This window comes from Lepisma saccharinum, chromosome 1, assembly GCF_977018435.1.
Source record: "Lepisma saccharinum chromosome 1, izLepSacc3.1, whole genome shotgun sequence".
Lineage (NCBI taxonomy): Eukaryota > Metazoa > Arthropoda > Insecta > Zygentoma > Lepismatidae > Lepisma > Lepisma saccharinum.
The window spans coordinates 95571936-95595119 of NC_139229.1; the positions used below are offsets into that span (position 1 = coordinate 95571936).

Sequence of the window (23184 nt, forward strand, 5' to 3'; positions counted from 1 at the left end):
AAAGTTATACAAGAGAGTGAGAGATTCGTTTCAGTAAATTCAAGCTTTTTGGTTTTATTTCCACCAAATTATTGCCCAACATTGTTGACATGTAAAGTATTGTTTTCTCCTTTGTGCAACAAATATACCGCCAGTTTTAGCAGAAGCTAAACAAAGATAAGCCGGGGAATAAAAAGAGATTGTTTATCTTTCTCTCGGTTTCTCGTGCACTCGAAAACAAGAAGACGATAATAAGCACATTATTTACGCACGTCTCATGCAAGTAATGTATTTTCTTACCTTGATTCAGCAGTTCCTCTTTGAACTTGAGGCATTTTCGGATCATCCTGTCTGTCAAATTTGCTTCCCAAAAAGGAACTCAACGTGGCACAAGAGACGATTTAACGTCGACTACTAAAATTGGGGAGATAGTCATCAATCATCACTATCAACATCTTTCCCACAGTGGACAGGACGGCTATTTGATTGAAGAATACGAAAGCACCTCGCGTTGTATTGCGCTTATCTCAAAATCGGTGTACTTGTTTATACGAGCAACAACGTTTTTTTTTTTTTTTTTTTTTTGGGACTCACTTAACCGGTCGTTTTCCTTTCTTTCACCACACCGAAAACACAAAGATGCAGACACATAATTACACTTGGACACCAACTTCACTGCTTGCTCAGGATAGCACCAGCACCGACACAACGTCACATAAACGTTAAGAACAACCTGCTTCTTGCCACTTTTCAAACGGCTATATTTACGAAAGACTACTCTGAAAACACGGGAGACCTTCCTGCACGCATGGAAGTCGCCATGTTCGAAACTGGCGCTATTTTCTTGCTGTTCACGTGATCGATTGTAATTTATACAATAATCACGTATTATTATTATAAAGAGAAACCTTTAATGAAAATATATTTTAAAATGTATAATCCAATGTAATTTACACGTTTTCTTCCATTAGCGTACTTTCATAGAACGGACTACATGATGCGGAACAAATCCGTTATTAGGCTGTTGCCAACCTCAATACTTCTCACTAAGTCAAGTACAGAAACGGAAGTGGTATGTCGAATGTCGGCATATGATTGTGTGATTTCACATTGTCAGTGACGATCCTCCGGGGATGGGGGAGGGGGTGAGACACAGGAGTCGATCTATAATCCAGAGGTGTTCACCATCCGGATGGACATCCTCACACTCTGGAATAGTTTTGCGGGTGAAGGAGGGCAGGCCGTAGGGTGAGGGAGGTTGATTTAAAACAAACACCTCTCAACAAGAGAGAAGAAAAATGTGACAATATTTAAAAATTCACCCCCAAATATGCATTTTATTCTATATGCAGCGTACAATAAAATGTGACTGCCTCAAAATATTTATGTATTCTACAGTCTTCTTTCCCCACTTTTATGCTTCTCTAAGTTGCCTTTTTAGTTTCCCTTGGTATCTTTGCTGCAGAATCCAGCATTTTTGAACGGGATGAAAAGGACATACGAGTGTGTTTTTGGATGAAGTAACTTTAGAGATGTTGAAGTACACTCTGGAGGATACTGGAATGTGCGACATTGAGGTGTAGATCGACCACGTTGTGACACGCACATTTGTCATTAGTTACGAGACGATGAGGTATAGGTGATATTTAAATTCCAAATTAGTTAGCCGCTCCCGTGACGGAGTGGTTAGCACATCGCGCTACGATGCCAGGGGTCCCGGGTTCGAATCGTGGCCTGGGCATGGATGTTTGTGAATGTCCATTCATCGATTTCATGATATCATAATCGTTCATACGCATCTTCACAAATTAGCTATAAGTGGCACAAGAGGGGAAGTAAAATAAAGCAAATCAATCAAACCAAATGAGTTATTTCCATTATTTTTATCTAATTAATAATTATTAATTTAGTCAATCAAATCATATGTATTAGCTTACTTTCATTATCTATAATAATAAATCATAACACTTTCCAACATCAAATAAATTTAATGAAGAAACCCCGGTTTCAAAACGTAATTTATCTCAATGTGTCACATTCTTCTAGCAAGGTTTTTTTTAGTAAAATATGAGAGAAAATTAATCCTTTGGTACGGAACCGTCTTACGCCTAGGGGATAAGATGTAAATTTTGTATTTGATTTTTTTTTATTTAGTGTTGCTTGGCTAATCCCGACGATCAGAATAAGTGATTGTCAGATGAAATTGATGAAGGGACACTCACAAATAACACACATGCCAGGATTCGAGCCAGGGAACTTCGATGATGAGTCTGAAAGTCGGCCACCCGGCAAGATGTACATTTTCTTATTATTATTATTATTTTTACATACATTCAATAACTTTCAACAGGTCATCAGTGATATACTGCATATTCCGCATCTGTTAACAAATGGAATGTTTTTACACCTTGTAGGCTATGTGGATTATTTTTCTTTCATAAGTTTGCAACACTGTTAGGGTACACGTGCTTTTGTTTACAGAAGGTCTTAAGTTCTATGATTCTCACTTTACGTTATTCAAGGCGATGTACTCTGTGGTTTGAGCTTTGAGGGAGGAAAGTTCTTTTACGTGCAATATTTTCAGTTTGTCAAATCGAAGACATGTCTAGCGACGAGGACTGGCATTGTGTTTGACGGCTGTGGCCATTTGGCACAACCACTTCTGTAGAAGCGAAATCAAATTATCCTATGTTTCAGTTCATGGAAAATTAGGAACATCCTTCGTAAAATACCAAACAATATACGAAATATTCTCGTGACTCAGGGACGTGTGGTCTGTCTATTTAACATTTTCCAGAACAAAATGGCACGAGTTCAGAGAGAAAGTAGATGTTAATAAATATCATTGCACACAAAACCTACAGGGTGGTCCATATATCTTGTTACCCCCTCGAATCAATATCTTGTTATCCTTAATTCAGTGTTTCTATTGCACAAACCGAGGCCTGGTGCACCAACCAAAAGACAGAACCCATGTGCAGGAGTGGAGGCATCTGTGCTTCGGTCACCACAGAAGTCACTGCGCAAACGGTCTGCTGAGCTTGGTTAAGTGAAGTGTTTCCCAATAGGTGGATAGGAAGCGGATCAGTACATCATCCGGCGCCTCTGGATTGGCCTCCCAGAAGCCCTGATCTCTAGTCTTGTGTCAATGCCCTCTGGGGCATTATTAAGGAAAAAGTATCACAACAACGATACCAAACAACAGAACAATTAAAGGACGCTATTAGGGCAGCCTTTTAGACAACAATCACGAAAAATTTGCTTCGTAAAATCTCACACAGGTCATGGCGCGGTGTCATTTTGTGCCATGAAAATAATGGTATTCATACTGACCTTTTGGATGCGTGAACAACATCCTGGTTGACGCTGATTTTATACGTCTTACAAATTGTTATATTGTTATTATCATAATATAAAATTATGTAAAATTGTTGGTGTCACACGACATATGGAATGAATGGCTACCTTATACTTCATTATATTATATTGTATTATTATCAAGTTATGTAAAATTATGGGGGTAACAAGACATATGGACCACCCTGTACATTATTCTTTTCACGCGTAGTAATACATGAATTGCAGGGATTACCATTGAACTATATTATTGTTACATGCTGACTACTATCTTCCTCAAAGAACAAGAAAAGCAACTTGAAAGTAAAAGGCAGCGTGTCGCAGTGGTTAGCGCATGTGCTCGATGTTCCAAGGATCGAATCTAACAATGGGCGAGATCTTTTTCAGAAAGCCACCATCCTCGAGATTCGACTGCTTCAATCATCAGACTACTGTGATCGTCAAGTACCCGGAGAAGCCAATGAGAGAAAAAAAATAAAGAAACAAGTACGGAAGAATTCTAGAAATTGAAATAAGAAGTTGAGAATATGTTGGAAATAATTTATTGCGGTTGCGACGGGGATCGATCTTTGACCTCTCGTACATGGAGCAAGTGCGCAACCACTGCTCCACGATGTCAATTTTTTCGATTCCAACCGTCAGCATGGAAACGAAAATAGAAGAATTCTACCATTCCGTTTAAAATTTCTTCTACTTGCTGTTGGAATCGATCCTTCGACCTCTGGAATAGTGAATAAGATGCAAATCTCCATCAGAAGAGTATATGTCTGACCTTCTTTTCATTTGAATTTTTCAAATGGAATTATCCTTAACCAAATACTTGCACAAAGGAGACAGAGGTGTAATGTGCTCCTGTACATCACCCATAATTTTCATTAATTTGTAAGAGGGCGTTTGTAAAACTACATTTAGACCTATGTAGTACGATATTTTTCGTAAATAGAGATGGTACTGAGACAAGAACAGTCCCTTGTTTCCTCTCAAATTCCAAAACGAGGCTGAAATAAATATCTACAAAATCAAAACGAGACGATCTCGTTCGAAACTCTGTTATCATATTTGAAGAAATTGCTTAAAATAAATTTAAATTACTATTTATCTTATCCAGACATATCTAGTTTATATCTTATTTTTTTTTTTCAAATAAGCCGTATATTTTCTTTACTGTAATTGCAAAGTAAAAACCATTACTGACAATTGCGAGCCTGTGTTGCTCATTCCCAGCTTCGAAACAAGATGTGAAGCAGAAAAAGTTATAAATAAAATTTTTTGCTTTAATGACATATTGTACGTTGTGAAAGTTTGAGTTGTGTCACAATGTACGTTTGCTTATACTAAACATTTCGTTTGTCAAGATGAGATATCCCTCCTTGTAATTAAGGGGTCCCACATGCACAGTGCTTTGGATTCCATTTTAAACTGTAGATCCAGTCAGTCACGATTAGCCTATCTGAGCATAAAGTGAATCTAGAATAAGTTTTAATAACTTCTGACTGGAAACCGAAAGAAAAATAAGAACAAACAAGAATGAGAAAGGCCTCACCACACAGGAGACGAGATGAGGCTGTGGCAATTCTCGATTCGTCGCATGGCGATATCATTCCTACGTGAAATTAAATGTTACATAGACATTAAAAGAGGGATCAATTTGTGATATTATCAGGGGGGGAGGTCTTAGTTTTACCTGTGTATACTTAGAATTGGACATTAATTGCTTAAAATCTAATTTTGATTTCGAATGCATCACAAACTCAACGCCATTTTCAGTTAAAGTCTAAAGCCAAATGTAAGAAAATCACATTAGTCAGATGAATGCACGAGATAACTGAGACTCGCTGCAGGTTCTATGGTTTGCCAGTTGGCTTGTCAAGGGCACTGTGATGCTTAGACTTAATCTAATTTCTTGCAAATTTTTCTGCATGAAAGCAATGCACTGGGGGTCTAAGGAAAGGAAAAGAAAGTTTAAAACTTCTAAGTGATATCTCTTAATCAGTTAAGGTTAGGTTTGTGGCATTGAACCAGCTTTCACATTCGGCTGTAGATATACAGGGTCCTCGGAAATTCCCCTTACAAACTTCTAGGGCAAGTAGAGGGGACTGAGTAGACATTTGGAATAGGAACCTATATCCGGAAACGTACAGTTTCCGTGCTACAACCATGACAATGTGTCGGATGTGCCTGTGTTGGTATGCAATCGGGTAGGCAGTACATGATGTCAGAAGATCACCTGATGACCTAAAGTGTAATCATTTATTACAACCATGTCAAATGAGGTGTTACGTAAGGTACAGAAGTGAATGACATGTGACTCAGTCCATAATACAAACAAATTTATTTGGTAACAATGCCAAGGGAACAAAAAAGAAACGTACTACTGTATTCATTGATCAACACCTGTGTCGACAGTGGAACGCAACAATTTGTAGACGTCATGTGCCATCAGGTGATCTTATGACGTCATGTACTGCCTACCCGGTTGCATACCAACACAGGCACATTTGACACATTGTCATGGTTGTAGCACGGAAACTGTTCGTTTCCGGACATGGGTTCCTATTCCAAATATTGTCTACTCAGTCCCCTCTAGTTGCCCTAAAAGTTTGTAAGGGGAATTTCCGAGCACCCTGTATATACTTTGTAGATATATGGTAGATTTTGGATTGGATTCACAAGATCTTTGAGTGAGATGGGATTGTTTGATTTGGTTTATTTTACTTCGCATCTGTCACTTTTGGCTAATCACGAAGATGAGGAGTGATGATATGATGAAGGAACATTCACAAATAACACCCATCCCAGGCCAGGATTTGAACCCAGGACCTCTGGCGTCGTAGCTCGCTATGCTAGCCACTCCACCAAGGAGGCCGGCGAGGTGGAAATATGTTTTGGATTTTCTCTGTAGATGCGAAAATCTTTAACTGTGACTCGCACATGGATTTGCTTACATTCAAGTTCACCTTTTCACATAAACGAGAAATTGACATGTCACCCTTAAACTCACGCATGTATCTGCATTTAATAATTCAGTACTATATACACTGCGACGTCAGGGGTCCCGGGTTCGAATCCTGGCTTTTGTGATGTCTATTCATCAATTTCATCATATCATCACTCATACCCATCTTCCAAAAGTGGAACAAGAAGCGAAGCAAAATAAATCAAATCAAATAATATTATATACGAAATGAAACCTTGGCAGGCTTTTCATATTGTCCACCAAAGATTGAAAGGAAAAAAAAATCTTTCGAGCGCATGGTATGGTTTTCCTTGCTGGCTCCGAGATCTGAAGGATTTCGATTTTGTACATGAAATGAATGATACTGTAGTACTTTCAGTGCATGAACAGCTTCATTAGGTTCAGCTAATTACCGTATTTTCCAGCGTATAAGTCGTACTTTTCATCCTTTAAAAATAGGTCCTGATTTTCCGTTCCATTAAATTGAAAATGAGCCCAGAAGAAGGTGCAGAGATTTATATGCTTTGGAATTGTTATCTGGTCTTAGGACCTGTTTTTAAATAATCATAAATTCTAAGAAAAATAAAGAAAGAAAAATTATTTATGCATTTAGAAAAGATATTCGTGTGCACTCTTCACATTATACCTAGGTATAGGCACCTGTGAAGTTGTATATGTGTGTGTGTGTGTGTGTGTGTGTGTGTGTGTGTATGCATATATATGGGAGGCTGAATTATGTATCCCCCCCAAATGAAAAACGTTCCTGCGCCACTGCTCTTTTTCATTTAAAAAAGTAACTTTCAAAGAATGTGGATCGATGCAAACACATTCCAGGGCAAGAGCAAAGAACCTCCATACCTCCATCTTATTTGTCACGTGGATGAAGACAGGTTCCGATTGGCTGCTGCTAGAATGAGAACAGAAGCTACTATCTATTTGATTTGATATATTTTACTTATTATTTTATTTCTGCCACACTTGGCTAATGGCGAAGATGGGGATGAAAAGACAATCACAAACACGAGCCTCACGGAGGATTATACTGGTCGTGAGTCCAGACGCCAGAGCCTCGCTAGTCTGCAAAATGCAGTCCACGGTGTACTAAGTGGAAGTAAGGTTGACATTTGGATGTCTTCGCAAAGGGTCACCCCTTACACTGCACTCCAGAAGCTAGTAGCGAAAGAAGTTGGTAAAAACAATTGGCCAGCCAGTTGTAAAGCTTATGCAGGTCTAGCTTTCTGGCTATTTCAGCAGCCAGTAGGTCGTTTAGGTACCCATACCTTCAAATACTATTTGCAAAAGCTTTACATGCTTTCCTATGTTATCTTATCTTGTGAATTAAACAACTGGCTGATGGGAGATTTGAGCTACATGTTATCGATAACTGATAACATCAAAGTATTTCTGCAGATGATGAGCCTTGTTGTATTACATAACAACATCCAGGACTCGTACAGATATGTCAGTCCATGTCAATTGAAAAAGTAAGAACTACATGGTGTAATACTCGAGCCTGGAAAGTGAACAGAATGGGACAATTGAGATTTTACCATAGAATGGTGACACGAACCAATATTCTGCATAGGAAAAGAAGGAAGGTAAGGTACCAGGAGCGTATATTCTAGGCTAGCTTGATTATTTGCGAAGCCCGAAGGTCACAGACTAAGGTACAAATGGAAATTGTTTAAAATGTGCAATAACATGTTCAAGGAGTTCGTATATCGTATTGATTTCTCTAGTGACTATTCCATGCATCAATAATCCTATTTTATTTATATTTCCTCCTTATTTACTCACTCCATCAAACATTTTTTTGCCGGATTGACGTTTCCATCGTTATGAGGACGGTCAACAGCCATAATAATAATATTTGTGGTTCCTAATTTCGAATTTTAATCCTGTAATACGAACAAGGAAGTTCCCCCCTCTTACTTCGGCACATTATATACGATTCAAATACTACAGTAACGTGGGATAGCCCACATCTTGAATTCGGCATATGCCACTGTAATGTACCTGTGGCATATTCAAGGGGTTGCCCCGCACCGTGGCCTGGGGTCTAAAGCTTGACGCCCACATAGACGCCGGAAGCGCAACAACAGAATGGAACAGTTTCGCTTCCTGCGTCTCGGTGGGCGATAACCTGTAAGGTAACCTGCAGACTTCTAGCTGGAAATTCCATTTTTCGGTTCCTTGCGTTTCCCTGTAGTGGGCGTTACACCATTTGATTTCCATAAAAGCAGACAACAGAAGTTCTGTTGCCGGATATTTCCGTGTTTCGCCGCGTCTCAGTGGGCGTCAAGCTTTAGGCTGCGCAGGTTAGAGTCACCTGGGGGAAGCTAACAACTTTTCTCCTGAGATTTCGGCCTGTGTATGGAACCGGTGGCCACCCACCATCGTAGCGAATGAGTAGCGTAACCCGGTCATAAAAACCTACAACAACGACTGGGGGTTCGTCGTGCTGACCACACGTCACCCGTAACTGGTTGGATGATCTCCCACTTCTCGTGGGAGTGAGGCCGGCAACGGTAGGTAGGCCTTGACCCTCAAGGGCTGTTGCGCCACGAGTGATTTATTATATTCAAGGGTGTGCTATTCCATCCAAAAATGTCCTCAAACCTAAAACTGTAGTTATCATCACTTGATCTGCACGAAAAATTAAATAAAAAATAATAAAAGAAATTAGTGTCCTGCCTCTTTTATAAAAAATAGTCCTCACTAGATTTCCAGAACTTCTTGTCACCGTAGACTAAGCTGTGACCTTGCTTCAGTATACAATTTATTTTTACTGTATTTTCTTCTTTTTTTAAAAAAAAGAAAAAAAACAGCTTTCAATCACTCTTTCTAGAATGCCTGATCACCCTCTCCCTGGCTGAGTGTATTTGTGTATAACTAGTTATAACTAGTTTTATTCTTAGAATCTCAGCTCACCTGCGACCAGTGGCGAAGATATAGTACAAGCAATGCAAGCATAGCTTGCACTATTAAAATATTATTTAATGTGCTTAATGTTAAATGCCTTATTTAGTTCCTATTGCACTCGATTTCGCGAAATTTTACGGCCGCAAACTCTCTCAGCAGCCCGTTAGCAAGCAGCAACCTCTGCTTGCTGCCACTGCGCGGGAAACTAACTAACTAACTAACGCTCCTGAAGTATCATATGGCGAAGGAGTAAATAAGGGGGGGAAGTAAGCCTGCCTTCTCCCGCATACGAGGGTATGCGCTTATTGTCCTGGTTCCTTAAAATATACCAGGACGTCAGTTGCGTGAATTTTTTACGGTTTACATTTCTTATTTATTGGTTCAATAACAATAAAATAACATAATACATATAATATGATACATAGTAAACAATATATAATGATGATACAAGTATTGTTAGTTTTTTACATTGAGCTATTCTGGGCAGCAAAACAGCATTATTAACTTCGTTTGTCATTTGATCAGCTTGTATCTGCGACGGCGTATTTTGTTATGTTTTCAATTTAGGGCTGTAAAATCGAAGCCGATTAGTGTCAATTCTGGAATTTACAACCAGGAGGGTGTAGAAATTTTGTTACTTAGATTTTTTAGGAAGTGCAATTACATCAATTTCAGAACGTGGCCCCTGCACTCGGTCGCAATCAAACCTTAGTGCTTATATTATGCAGGGAGGTGCTTGGTGATCGTAGAGTGCATCACACATATCTTTGCCGTTGCGCAGATACCAATTTTCGTTTCGCCTCCCTCTCTCTTAGCATCACGTGTTCCACGCTGCTCGCCAACCTTCGCCATTGTTGCCATATTGTTATTCCATTCCTGGACACATTCGCGCAAACATCATTGAAAACAATTGAATAGCGCTCCAGCTCGTGGTTCACACCGATCGGCAAAGACGGTAATGTGGCAATATAGCATGACGAAGTGGTTGCTTCTTATATGCAGTGCATGTTCATTGGCTAGCTAGTAACTAGTGTTGCCAACTGTAATAATGAAGCACTATTTCTGTCACGGAAGGAGAAAGGCCGGTAAAGTGACGGTGAGGTTTGTTGGATTGGAAGCACCATATTTTTATTTTATATTTGACCGGTTTGACGTTGTGTGCGTGCATTGCGTGTGTGTATGTGAAAGTTTGTTAATGAACGTTAAATTCCATAATGCCTCCAGTTCTGCCAAAGGTGAACATTGACGTGCGGTGATGTCGACACTTGGGGTAGCAATCAGTGGCGTGCCCAAGGGAGGTTAGTGTGGGTCATAATCCCCCTTCCTCCTTTAGGGCCCAGTATTCCTAAAAATAGAACGTCAAAGAAAGGAAAGGATTGCAAAATGAGGAAGGACTACTGAAAAGAAGCACACGTTAATCCCACCCACTTTCGAAAATCCAAAACATGTTGATTTGACTATTAAGCCAGAGATCCCGGGTTCGAACCTGGGCATGGGTGTTATTTGTGTTTGTCCCTTCATCAATTTTATCGTATCATCTTGACGATTAGCCAAAAGTGTATGAAAAGCGAAGTAAAACTAACCAAATCAACCAATGATTTGATTTGATTTATGCTACTTAGCGTTACTGACACATTTGGTTAATCGCGAAGATGATACAATACAATTAATGAAGAGACAAACACAAATAACACCCATGCCGAGGTCGGGGTTCGAACCAAGAACTCCTGGTGATAACAACTCCCCCGCAGTTGGTTGATTTTGTGTTTAACTCCACTTTATGTACATAGAAGCTAATCGAGACTGGACCTACAGTTTAAAGTGGGATCCGAACCACTATGTGCCTTAACCGAGTACCGATCCGGGTCCACTTGCACTCCCCCACAGAGGTCGGCCGCCAACAAGGATGAGTGGAAAGCTCTAACAATTCGGATACGTGGGCATCGGAAAAGCAAACTGCGTATTTACTCAGTGGTACGTAAATTTCAATTGGATTTTAGAAAAACCATATTTGTGTATGATTAACGTTTTTCAAAGAAAATTGCATTCCTTGATTTCCCTAATTTCTCCATCTCACGATCTCGTTACTGAAGGATCCGGGCTCGAGCCCTGGCCTGTGCATGAGTGTTCCTTTGTAACCACTCTTCATCCGTTTAATTTAATCAACGTTCATCGTCATGGCAGAATTTAGGTAAAGTGATGGAAAAGCAACGCTAAAGAAAGGGGGGGGGGGAAATACAAATAATTTCCTCCCAGTGCATCTGCAGGGCACTGTGAAATCAGGAGTCCAGAGTTCTCTGTTTATGATTGTCCCTCGTAACTTCCATAAGCTTATTAGCTACTTATCACGATTAAATCTATACAAAAGCGATGGGAGGTGGCAAAAATTCAATATATGAGAGGAGATAAACAGGTAACAAAACAAACTTTTTTCAACTTTCTTGAATGATATTCATTTGGCTTTTTGAGTTCTGGGATACATTTTTCATTCAAAATTATTTCAATATTAACTGCAGAGTACAACACATAGGAACAAGAATGGGCGCTCGTCACTGGTTCGAATCCCGGCCTGAATTGTTCTTTGTGAGGCCCCTTCATCAATTTCATTATAACATCACTCATCCTCATTTTCGCGATAACCAAATGTGGCAGAAAGGTGAAGTGAAATAAACCAAACCAAACCAACAACAATTTGAACGCGCATTTTCTTGCCCAAATTTATACATCCGACTGTTTAGCTTACCCATTTTTCATTGGAGGCCAAATTATTAGTATATTTAAATAAAACACTACTAAAACGAGAGCGAGAGAGAGCGTTAGCAAATATTTGTTATTTAATCATTATATATTCCATATTTGAAAAAAGAGAAAATAAACCATAACATTTTTGTCTGCACGTAATATAAGTACGTTCCCATTCATATACAAATAAAACTACATCCCATATTATACATGCATATTGTACAACGTATAAAAGGTTGTGTAAATACAGAGAACATAAGTACTGCAGAAAATGTTCCCCTGAGTTCTTTAGAGGATTTACAAAGGAATCGAAGGGAAATCTATCCCCTATCTGTCCTATAGGAAATAGACTGGAGGACCTAAGGGGCAAGGGAGGTACAGGCAGAAATCTTCCCTTTCGCTTCGGGCGGTTGTCTATACCTGGAACTGGTAAGGCGGAGAAAGAGCCAGCTAGGGTATCCAGCCTTGCCAGCTGATCACATCGAGGGACGAGAAGCGAGTGGAAAGAAGTGTTGCATATGAACTGAGGAGTAGACTAGCTACTTCTCAGTGCACGTCACTGGATGAAATAATAAAAAAAAAACTTGCATAGCCAAGCTCGGGAAATTCTAAGCAACGTGCACGAGTTCATGAAGGAGGAAGCCAGTCATGGTGTTAGCATCCCAATAAAGAATTTTGGGAAGAGAGCAGCGGCTGCGACATTTTATTGTCAATATTTTCCCATATTTCTAACTTTAATACATACTTACTTTTACATATTTAAGGAAAATATACTTAATTTTACATATTTCAACAGGTTTATTTCACAATTTTGGAATTGTTCAAATAAATAAATTATGTGGCTCCATGAGCAGAGGCGCATAGTGTTGCCCACGGGACGAGACGGGACAGGCTTTTAAAAATTCGAGACGAGACGAGATTGATCATGTGTCCCTTTGACAAACGAATATTTTCGAGACGAGACAGCATTTCACAGCATTTCCACGAGACGAGAAAGCCCAAAGTCTCGTCTCGTGGGCAACACTAGCAGGCGCAACCGCGAACTTTTGTCTGGGGTGCAAGTACCAGGATAAATGTACCAATAATAATAATAATGCTAATAATTATTATTATTATTATTTTAATAATCAAAAACTAATAATAATACTGTTATTATTATAACATTATTATTATTATTATTATTATTATTATTATTATTATTATTATTGATTTGCTTTATTTTACTTCGCTTCTTGTGCCACTTTTGGCTAATTTACGAAGATAGGGATGAGTGATGATATGGTGAAATTAATGAATGAACACTCGCAAACATACATGCCCAAGCTGGGATTCGAACCCGGGACTAACATTATTATTATTATTATTAGTTGTAGTAGTAGTAGTAGTATCAAAGACGTTATTACCCTCTTAAATTATGCAAAAAGGGGTAGAAAGAAGTTGGTGCTAAAGCATTTGTGTTCGAACAAGCGATCTGAATTATTTTTTCAACACGTCAGAAACTATTTTTGAAAGGCAGAAAGTGCTTGATAAATGAATTCCAAATATAATTAATTCTTTTTACATTAACATGTTTAACTTCCATGCACGATATGTTTCACATATATGCAACATGGAGCGACGTGGACACTAAATTGTGTACGTATTCAAAGCTTTTTTAATACATATTATATACAACATTATATTATTTAAATACATTACACAACCTATTCATCCATCTCACAACATCCAACAGCAAACATTACAGCCGGTCCCCGTGGCAGAGTGGTTTAGCTACGACCCCAGGGGTCCCGGGTTCGGATCCTGGCCTGAGCATGGATGTTTGTGAGTGTCCATTCATCAATTTCATCATATCATCACTCATCCCCATCTTCGTAAATTAGCCAAACGTGGCACAAGACGCGAAGTATAATAAAGCAAATCAATCAATCAATACATAAATTGTCTCAAATGTGCACGCTCCCTTTCCTCGAAACAATTGTTCATGCATGTAAAACAAAATCAATTAAGACAAGTCTTATTTCTCTGTCTGGTAATTTACAATGCATTATAGCCCAACACATATATTTCTGCCGTGCGATGCGCGACACAACTCAAGAAGCAGTGTTGCCATGGACGTCCGCAGGATTTTTTCCAGGGACGGGCAAGGAAGGTATTTTTTTCCAGGGGGGGGGGCAAACGAAGGCAAATTTTCACCAAAAATAGTGTTGTTCCATAAAAAATATTGCTTTAATTTGAATTTATTGTGTTCATGCAATTATTAACACATTTTATTGTGGCTAAAATGAAATTATATGTGTCAAATACATATTTTTTGGTTGACTTTCATTTTCCAGGGGGGGGGGGGGCACGGCCCCCCCTTCCGGAAGCCCATGAGTGTTGCTAATGGAGCAGATAGAAAAATTGCTGCAGTGCGCCGATGCACAGCTGTTACGTACAACAAGAAAGTTAGAGAATTCAGGTCTATCTAACGTTGAGTTGCCACAGTCTGAAGTCTCCCCGATGGCGCAGTGGTAGCCTCGTCGCATTGTAATCAAGGGGTCCCGGGTTCGATTCCAGGTGGAGGCACATAGTGGTTCGGATCCCACTTTAAACTGTAGGTCCAGTCCCGATTAGCCATACTGTGCATAAAGTGGACTTAAAATCCTGTCAGCACTTGGTGTTGACAGTGATCTTCCTGGCGTCTCTCCACTCATTCCGCCTCTCCCTACCTGGGAGTTTCCTGCACCTTCTATCGATTTCTCTCTGACTGCCCTTCCAAAGGCAGAAACACCAATGGTTGTATACCAGCAACGGTTTTTAGAACTTCGTGCGAAGCACCCCAATTTTAATGTGTTTTACACGGATGGGTCCAAGACCATGGCCGTAGGCAGGAAAAAATTTGGGGGGGGGGGTTCATTCATAATTGTTCCCATGGGCGTCGCCAGAAATTTGAATAATAGAAATAATAACAATAATTGTACAATAATAATTAAAATTTCATAATAATAAAACAATTTTATTCCATAATAATAATACTAATAATAATTATTATTATATTATTGTTATATCCTTGAGGGGGCTTACTTAATACAACAGATCAGTGAATATCCAGCACAAGTTTCCTTTTTTTTTTTTACGTTTCATGCAGTGTGTACTGAAATGCACAATTATTATACTTCGTTATTAAACTTTAGATACCTTCAAGAGAAAAGCTTTAAAAGTTAGATGGAAATTTTAGTCATAAAGTTTTTGTTGTTTGACTTTAAAATTAAATTTTTGGATTTTTTAAAAGTGTGGAACCAGTTATTCTTTTTAAAAACTTAGCCTGGTGCATGGATTGTAACCTCAATCGCGAACGTAATGCGCTACAAAACTGGAGATCCTAGGTTTGAACTCCTATCAAGGGGGATTTTCGACTTTATCGGACAGGCAATTTAAAAGCTGGAAAGGGAATTTTGGGACAATCATAAGGGAATCTTCAGTCTATATTCCTTGTGACGCAGGAGCAACACTGGAAAGATGACAGCAGAAGTGATAATGGAGGGGTCGCGGATGTGTTACGATTCTGAGAATAAATCCTGTTTCACTCAAGTTTCAGAATTCCAAATGTATGAAAATTCTAGCTCCATCGTTTCAACATTGTCTCCATGTATTTTTGTGATGTTTCGAAAAAAAATAATTGAAAATTTGTTACAGATTTTGGTTTCTGAACTTCCATTAATCCAACATGTCAGAAGTTTCGGGGGGGGGGGGTTTGAACCCTAGAAACCTCCCCTCTAAATACGGCCATATCCAAGACAGTCGAATCAGTTGGTTGCGCCTTCGTCCTAGACTCTCAAAGTTCCAGTTTCTCACTACATCCTGCCTGTTCCATCTTTACGGCAGAGTTATACGCCATTCTAAAGGCACTGGACTTTGCAGACGTGCATGGGCTGAAGAAAGTCCTTGTGTGCTGCGATTCGACCAGCGTGTTGCAGTCTCTGGATTTGCCGTATTCCCGGCATCTAGTAGCGCAACGCATATTCAGACGGCTTGTGTCCTTATCTGCCAGCGCGGATGTACACTTCTGTTGGGTCCCTAGCCACGTGGGCATTCAGGGGAACGAAGCAGCTGATGCTGCCGCCAAGTCTGCTGATGCAGATGGCGACGTTCTCGTCCACCTTTTCCCAGCTAGCGACCTGCAGAATGTGTTCCGTTGTAGACTTCTTAACACTTGGCAGGCCGAGTGGGATGCGGAAACGGGGAAAAGCTTCACGCTGTTAAGCCCACCATAGGTGCTTGGCGTTCCTCGTCCCGTCCCTCTCGGCGAGAAGAAATTATTCTTACCCGCATGCGTCTAGGACACAGCCGTCTAACGCACGGTCACCTGCTCCAAGGGCTGGACCCTCCGTTGTGTCGTGTTTGCAATGTTGTTTTTAAGCATTCAACACATTTTCGTTGAATGTGTCGATCTTGCTTACCTCCGGCAGACTTTTAACCTTTCTGGCTGTTTGTCATCCCTCTTGGGTGATGACAGCAGTATTTTAACAAATGTTTTTAGTTTTTTGCGAAGAGCTGGACTCTTCCACCGTCTGTAAGGAGGTTTTTAGTTTGTTCTGACTTTTTAATGTGTCGTGTTTGTCTCGTGCAGGTCTCTTTACAACCTTTTAGTTTTTCCCAAGGGGCTATCTACACCCCTTTTTTAAATTTTCAGTCAGAATTTTAGATAAGGGGACATTTCCCCGTATACATAGAAGGGTGCGAAATGACCTTAAGTGCCGACGCACCCAGAAATTTTAAATCAATCAATCAATCAATCCAACATGGTGTCCCCGGCACTGCAGAGCGCTGGAATCTGCAGAACTGCTGGCTGTTGTCCGCCTTACGCCTCACTCATCTCAAATAACAACGCCAGTGTTGACAACTACCAAATAATTTACACGATATTTATCGTGAGTTTCCATATTCCAAATTCAATAAACTGATGTTCTTTCGACAAAACTTAAAACAATGAAAATCTCTTCTGAGACCTGTAAAAAGCAAAAACGTTATGCCCTAAATGCTATCAAACTCGAAATACTATTTTTATTAATGTGATACATTATTATTAAAAAAGAAGAGGCTCATTTTCCTCCTGTTGTAACGACCAAATTCCAAAGCTTAATTAATTTTAAGCTTCAAGTCATTTCTTTTACTCTCCCGTAAACAACAATATTTACAATGAGGTTGGTATCACTTTTTTTTTTTTTGTTAGTTTCGGAGCTTTTCGGAACATTTTCCATTTGTGTGTGTAGAACGAGTGGTTGAAGTGAGTGTTCTCTTTTGTTTGGTGTGTTGTGAATGTACCAAAACAAACATGGATATTTCAAATTGTGTACGGGAAGCTGTAAATAATAGCAAATATTTAACTATATCAATAACGTGACCAAGAATTTTGAACTAAGAAGCATGGCCCTTGAGAGGGTTTGGGGGATATATCTATTATTATTATTATTATTATTTAAAATACCATTTCTTTCCTAGAAAAACTGGGGCAATGTGCTGCATAATTTATTTGCCCCTCTTTTCGGAGTACTGCATTGCTTGCCTTCATCTTAAGATCACTCTCCACTACTCCTGCGACCCATCCACATTCACTTCTGGTCGTCCTATTTCCAGTCTTATTCCTGGTTCAGACTGAAAATTTCGTTACGGTTACCCAAAATTCCATTTCCGACCTTTAATTTCTTGTGATGTTGGATAAGGTTTTAATACACTAGCAGGAATTCAAACCTTGGACCTTTGGGTTCATCCTGTGCTATGCTCTCCCCCCTCCCACTTCCCCCGATGGTCAGTGTAGTACATAGATTTAACCTATATTTGGTCCCATGAAATACATATAGTGGATAGTGACTGTATCTAATACTGTTAAGTATAGAACTAATTAAGTTCTATGAAAGTTTTCTGTCTAATAGGGCCATGGTGTGTGTGTCTGTAAATTGTGCATCACAGTGAAGTTGTTGTTTCTTTTACAGTAAGCAGAAGCATACTTTTCCCAGCATAAGGAAAATAAAAAGGCCAACATCTTGAGCGATTAGAAGAAACGCTTTCTATCATGGAGTCAAATACAAATGAAATAAATTCAAAGTCACTGTATAGAGGACAAGTAGAAAATGAATCTGCGCAAGGTGGATGGGATTACTTGCACAGTTTGAATACGAAAAGTACTGAAGCATATTCAATGCCTTTCACAGAAACACAAAATACTTGGCACAATCAAGCTCATAGTCAGAATAATTATGCTACAGAGCTGTTGAACCCAGTACGAAAATATGGATTGTATCGCTTGAAAAGAATGTCAAAAATGGATCCAGCACGTATAGTTTCTGAGATTACAGCATACAGTGAAGGTTTTCAGTATTTATTACAAGGAAACATAAAACCGGATTGGATAGTTCATATCATGAGAATTCTAGCTAAAGTTTGTGAAGCGGATTTTGATGAGAATTTATCTGCTATTCTCTTGAACGCATGTTGTATTACGTTCATAAATCAAGTAGAAGCATATATTCTGTCTTGGACAACTAAGAAAGCAATAAGTGATATTACAGGTGGTAGAGAAGGGAATGTTACAGAAGTCATTAATAATACACTGGTGTTTTCTGAAACTGTAAATAAACATTTTGCTGGCAAAATTATGGTAGAATTTAGCAAATTTAATTTTTGCATTACAACAGATGAATTAGTACCAAATGAGTTTAGAAAATTGCAAATATTTCCTACACATTGGGAAATATTGTCAAATGAACCTGCTTTCATAAGACCAAATATTGTTATGGGCTCATATGAAGATGCTGAACATTATTTAGATATTCATTTTCGTTTGCTCAGAGAAGATTTTATGCAACCTTTAAGGGAAGGAATTCATACTTTTGTTAATCAGGATTACCACTTTGATCCTGATGATGAAAGTACAGTCAGTGTAACGTTCTTCAAAGGTGTCAGATTTCTAAACACAAAAATATTGGGTTCCAAAGTTGGTTATGCATTTTTATTTGATCCTGGGGAAACATTAAAGGAAGTGCAATGGGAAACCTCTAAAAGGCTTATCAATGGAAGCCTGTTACTGTTCACAAAGGATAATTTCCAGAGTGTTCTCGTGGGTACAGTTGCTGATAGAAACCTGACAGATGTTAAGAATGGTATTATTGTAGTTGAGTTTTTGAGTTCTGTAAACCAAAAAGGTCTGAACGATGAATTTGTGATGGCTGAAACAACTGTATATTTTGGATCCTACAGGCATGTCTTAGCAGCCCTTCAGAAGATAGACGTTCATAACTTTCCCATGGAACGCTATCTAGTAAAAATGGAGAGAGACATCAAACCTCCCAACTATTTAATGCAGAAGTTATCCCCAATTTACAAGATTCATGATTTTAATGTTCGAGTTTTAGACATTCCCAGCTGGCCTAGTGCAGAAAAGCTTGAAATCGATGACTCACAATGTAAAGCTCTGCAAAGTGCACTGACAAAAGAGTTTGTAGTCATCCAAGGGCCTCCTGGTACTGGAAAGACATTTCTAGCATTGAAAGTGACAGAGGCCTTGTTGGCAAATGTGTCAGAGTTTCCAATCCTGGTTATTTGTTACACAAACCATGCACTTGATCAGTTCCTCGAAGGGTTGCTCCGGTACACCACAAACTTGATTCGTGTTGGTGGACAATCTCAAAGTGAAGGTCTGCAAAAATATAACTTGCAACAAAAAAGAAAGGAGTTTCGTAAATCTAGACAGAGTGTAGATGACTGGGCACCTGGCAGTTTATTTCAGTGTATTAGATGTTTGAAAAACACTCAGATGAATATGACTGCAGTTGAGGGCAATAAAGGGATTGTGTCTTTCAGAATGCTGAAAGTGTATGAGGTGATCAGTAATACACAATATGCATTCATCATGCAATGTGAGACAAGTTCATTCTCTGTTGCTGATTGGCTGTATGATAATAATGAACATATTACATGCGACATATGGCAAGATTATAAAGTCAGTGAAGATGAATTATCATGTGAATATTTTGACCTGACATTTGATTGCCTAGGTAATAAAGTAGCCATTTTACGAGAAGAGTTGAGCCAATTAAGTGAAGACATTTTTGATCAAGATGCAAGTGAGAAGCTGCATGAACACAAACTGGCACATCACAAAATGAGATATTTTGAAGAGAAGCTGTCTCAGTACATCATGGCAGATGAAAATACACACCCTAGGCATGTTACGGATGATCTGTGGAAAATTTCTTATGCTGAAAGATGGGAGTTGTATGGTTTCTGGATCGGAATTCTGAAGAACAAATTGCAATTTGAACTGAAGAGACTTCAGCATTTTTATGAAACCTATCAGCAAAGAGAAGATTATTACATCTTAAAAGATTGTGAAGTAATTGGAATGACTACCACCAGAGCAGCTAGAGATCAATCATTATTGCAAGAATTGAAACCAAAAATTGGTAATTATGTTTTCAATTTTTTATAGAATACAATGTGATTTTTGAAAAATAATTCTATCTCACTTCAAAACTCAAGTTTTCTCAATTATCCCACAAAACAATGAAAAGATAACTACACTTGAAATAACAATTTTTCGAATTATCATGAATCTGATGTTTTTCTCTTCCAAATTTTTTCCAGAAGATTCAATACTCTTGTAAATTAGATTTGCAACCTCTCACCAGCTGGGTTTGCAAACAATGTATAATTAGAGGAAATTGATTGATTGAGTTTGTTTCTGAGTCCACTTTATGCACAGGAAGGCTAATCAGGACTGGACATATAGTTTGAAGTAGGATCTGAACCACTACGTGCCTCCACTAAGTATCAATCCCAGGACCTCTTGATTACAAGGTGACAACGTTACCACTGGGTTGGGCAGTTAGAAAAAAATATCATAATGTTGAAATGAATATCATTGTCATTTCACAATATCTGATATAAATACTAAATAACTCTGTAGTGCAATAGCAATGAAGGGCCATAGTTTGCCAAGCAATTCTATTTCAGTAAATGCAACAGAACGAAGAAATATAAAACCGAGATTAATAATAATTCTTTCTTATGTATATCATAAGCTCCATATTTCATCATATTCGGTCTTTTGTTATTTATAATTTTTAGAATGTGCTCTTTCACCTGTTCAGTACAACAAAAATATTCATAGTAGAAAATATAGTGATCGTGTGTTTTACTCGTTTTTTATAGTTATTGTTGAGGAGGCAGCAGAAGTCTTAGAATCACACATTGTGGCATCTTTAACACCTCACTGTGAGCATTTGATATTAATAGGTAAGCTTTGGAATAGATTCATGTTTGTTTTTGTTATATCAGCAGCAAATGGTTGCTCTGAATTAGGTGAGGGCTAGTAGGAAGCAAATTGGGTAATAGAAAAAATAGATCAATAGTTACACATACTTATTATGTGATTACTAAATATTAGTGTATGTTTTATTAGAAATTCCTTTTTGAAATAATAATAAATAATAACCTGTGACTCGAAAGCCCTTGAAGGGCCTAGGCCAATCTCCCGACTGCCAGTCTCTCTCCCACAATCCTACCTAGAGATGTGAAGATCTTCAACCGGTATTGGAGTGACGTGGGGTCAGCATGTCGAACCACCAGCCTTTATAGGAGATTTATGAGACCGGGTTACGCTACTCACTCGTAGGTCCCCAATTACCTCACGATGGTGGGTTGCCACCGGTCCTATACACAGGCCATGAACCAGAGACTGAACCCAGGCAGACTAAAACTTATGCTGTCCCACAGTCGGAGTCCAAAGCACAGCCAGTGCGTTAGAACACACGGCCATGGAGGAGGACTCCATTTTGAAAGAAACATGTGTAAAAAAAAAAGGTAAAGTTCTCCCCTGTGCTTCGTGCCAAGCGCTGAAGGCATATAGGGGGTGTGGAGATAAAGCGCCACACTTCCTTGATCACGGCCGAAGGTGAGGGTGATGTGTTCAGCACCACATGCCTGGCTGCCTTTACTCCCCCAGAGTTTCCTCCAGGTACCCACTTTATAGGATGCTGGTTGGGTTCCGGAGCCAATTTACCAGGTGTAAAAATCCTGGTTCTCCCCTACGGGGATCAAACCCGCATCTCTCCCATGGTAGTCAGATGCCCTAACAACTGAGCTACCATGGCATATGTGTAACTATTGATCTAGTTTACTCCATTACCCAATTTCCTTCCTACTAGCCCTTCACCTAATTCCGAGCCACCAGCTGCCACTGTGTTATATGTTTGTCAGTCATAGCTATATCTTTCAAACTGCCTTTGCTGCCTTTTAAAAAATATCTGGACTTATTCTTAAAATATATAATATGAAATTAGAGTTCTAATGAGAGTATACTAATTTGACTTACGACTTACTGCCCTGTAACATATCTACAAAAAAAAAGAAGCAAAATGAAAAACAAAACAAGATAAATTAGATATGGAAAGAAATTTATAGATAGTTTGTATTTATAACTCCATTAAGCCTTGTTTCCATGATTATGAAAAACTAAATATGCTGACCAAGGCAGTAATTTATTTACAAGTACTTGATACAGAGTCTGAAGAAGACCTTGCTAGAAGGTTGAAACGTTACGTTAGTTTATGTTTTTAATAAAATAAATTACTGCCTTGGTCAGCATATTTAGTTTTTCATAGTTTGTATTTGTATTTTTGTTATTTTGCCACTTTTGATTAGCCATGACAATGAGGATGAGTAATGATTACATGCTATTGATGAAGGGACACTCACAAAGAGTACCCATGCCTAGGTAAGGACTCGAACCAGGGGACTTTGGTGGCGAGATCAACACTTAACATGCTCAGCTACCAAGCTGGCAAGTTCATAGATAGTGATTACCTAAATACAGGGTGTTTCGTAAGTTCGTTTACAACGCTTGGGAGGTGATTGTACGAGTGAAAATGAGGTGTAAAGTTCATGTAACGAAATTCCGGAAACGGCTTTGTTGTCGAGTTATTGACGTTTGAAAACGTGGGAAAATGATTTTCCGAAGTGAATAATGGCAAAACTGGTTGAGAGAAGTCGTCGGTGTTGGGCGGTCCACTAAGAAATTGGGTACGCTCTTGTCAAAAAATCACATGGCAATGTTGTACAATGTCGGCGCAAGGGATTCCCCAAAGAATGCGAACGAAGATGTTGACGGGAGTGGGGTGGGTGTGCATTCTGCGTGAGCTGGTATCGACGAAAATTGGCATGTGTTGAATGCGACCAAAAAACAAAGAAAA

General features: G+C 39.0%; 2 protein-coding genes across 2 annotated transcripts in view; both read left to right on the top strand.

Annotated features, from left to right (window-relative positions):
• Positions 1-23184, top strand: part of LOC145998418 (NFX1-type zinc finger-containing protein 1-like) — a 71546-nt gene that overhangs the window by 38042 nt on the left and 10320 nt on the right. Inside the window, exon 2 of the mRNA XM_083134829.1 lies at positions 21146-21229. Coding sequence (XP_082990955.1) covers positions 21146-21229 — 84 coding nt within the window. The remainder of the gene's footprint in view (positions 1-21145; positions 21230-23184) is intronic.
• LOC145979440 (NFX1-type zinc finger-containing protein 1-like) lies at positions 18591-20423 on the top strand. Its single transcript, XM_083112343.1, has one exon. The coding sequence runs from the start codon at positions 18591-18593 to the stop codon at positions 20421-20423; it is 1833 nt and encodes a 610-aa protein (XP_082968469.1).

Excerpts from the sequence above, each read along its gene's own strand:
- LOC145979440 (XM_083112343.1), top strand. The coding sequence starts at position 18,591 with ATGGTAGAATTTAGCAAATTTAATTTTTGCATTACAACAGATGAATTA.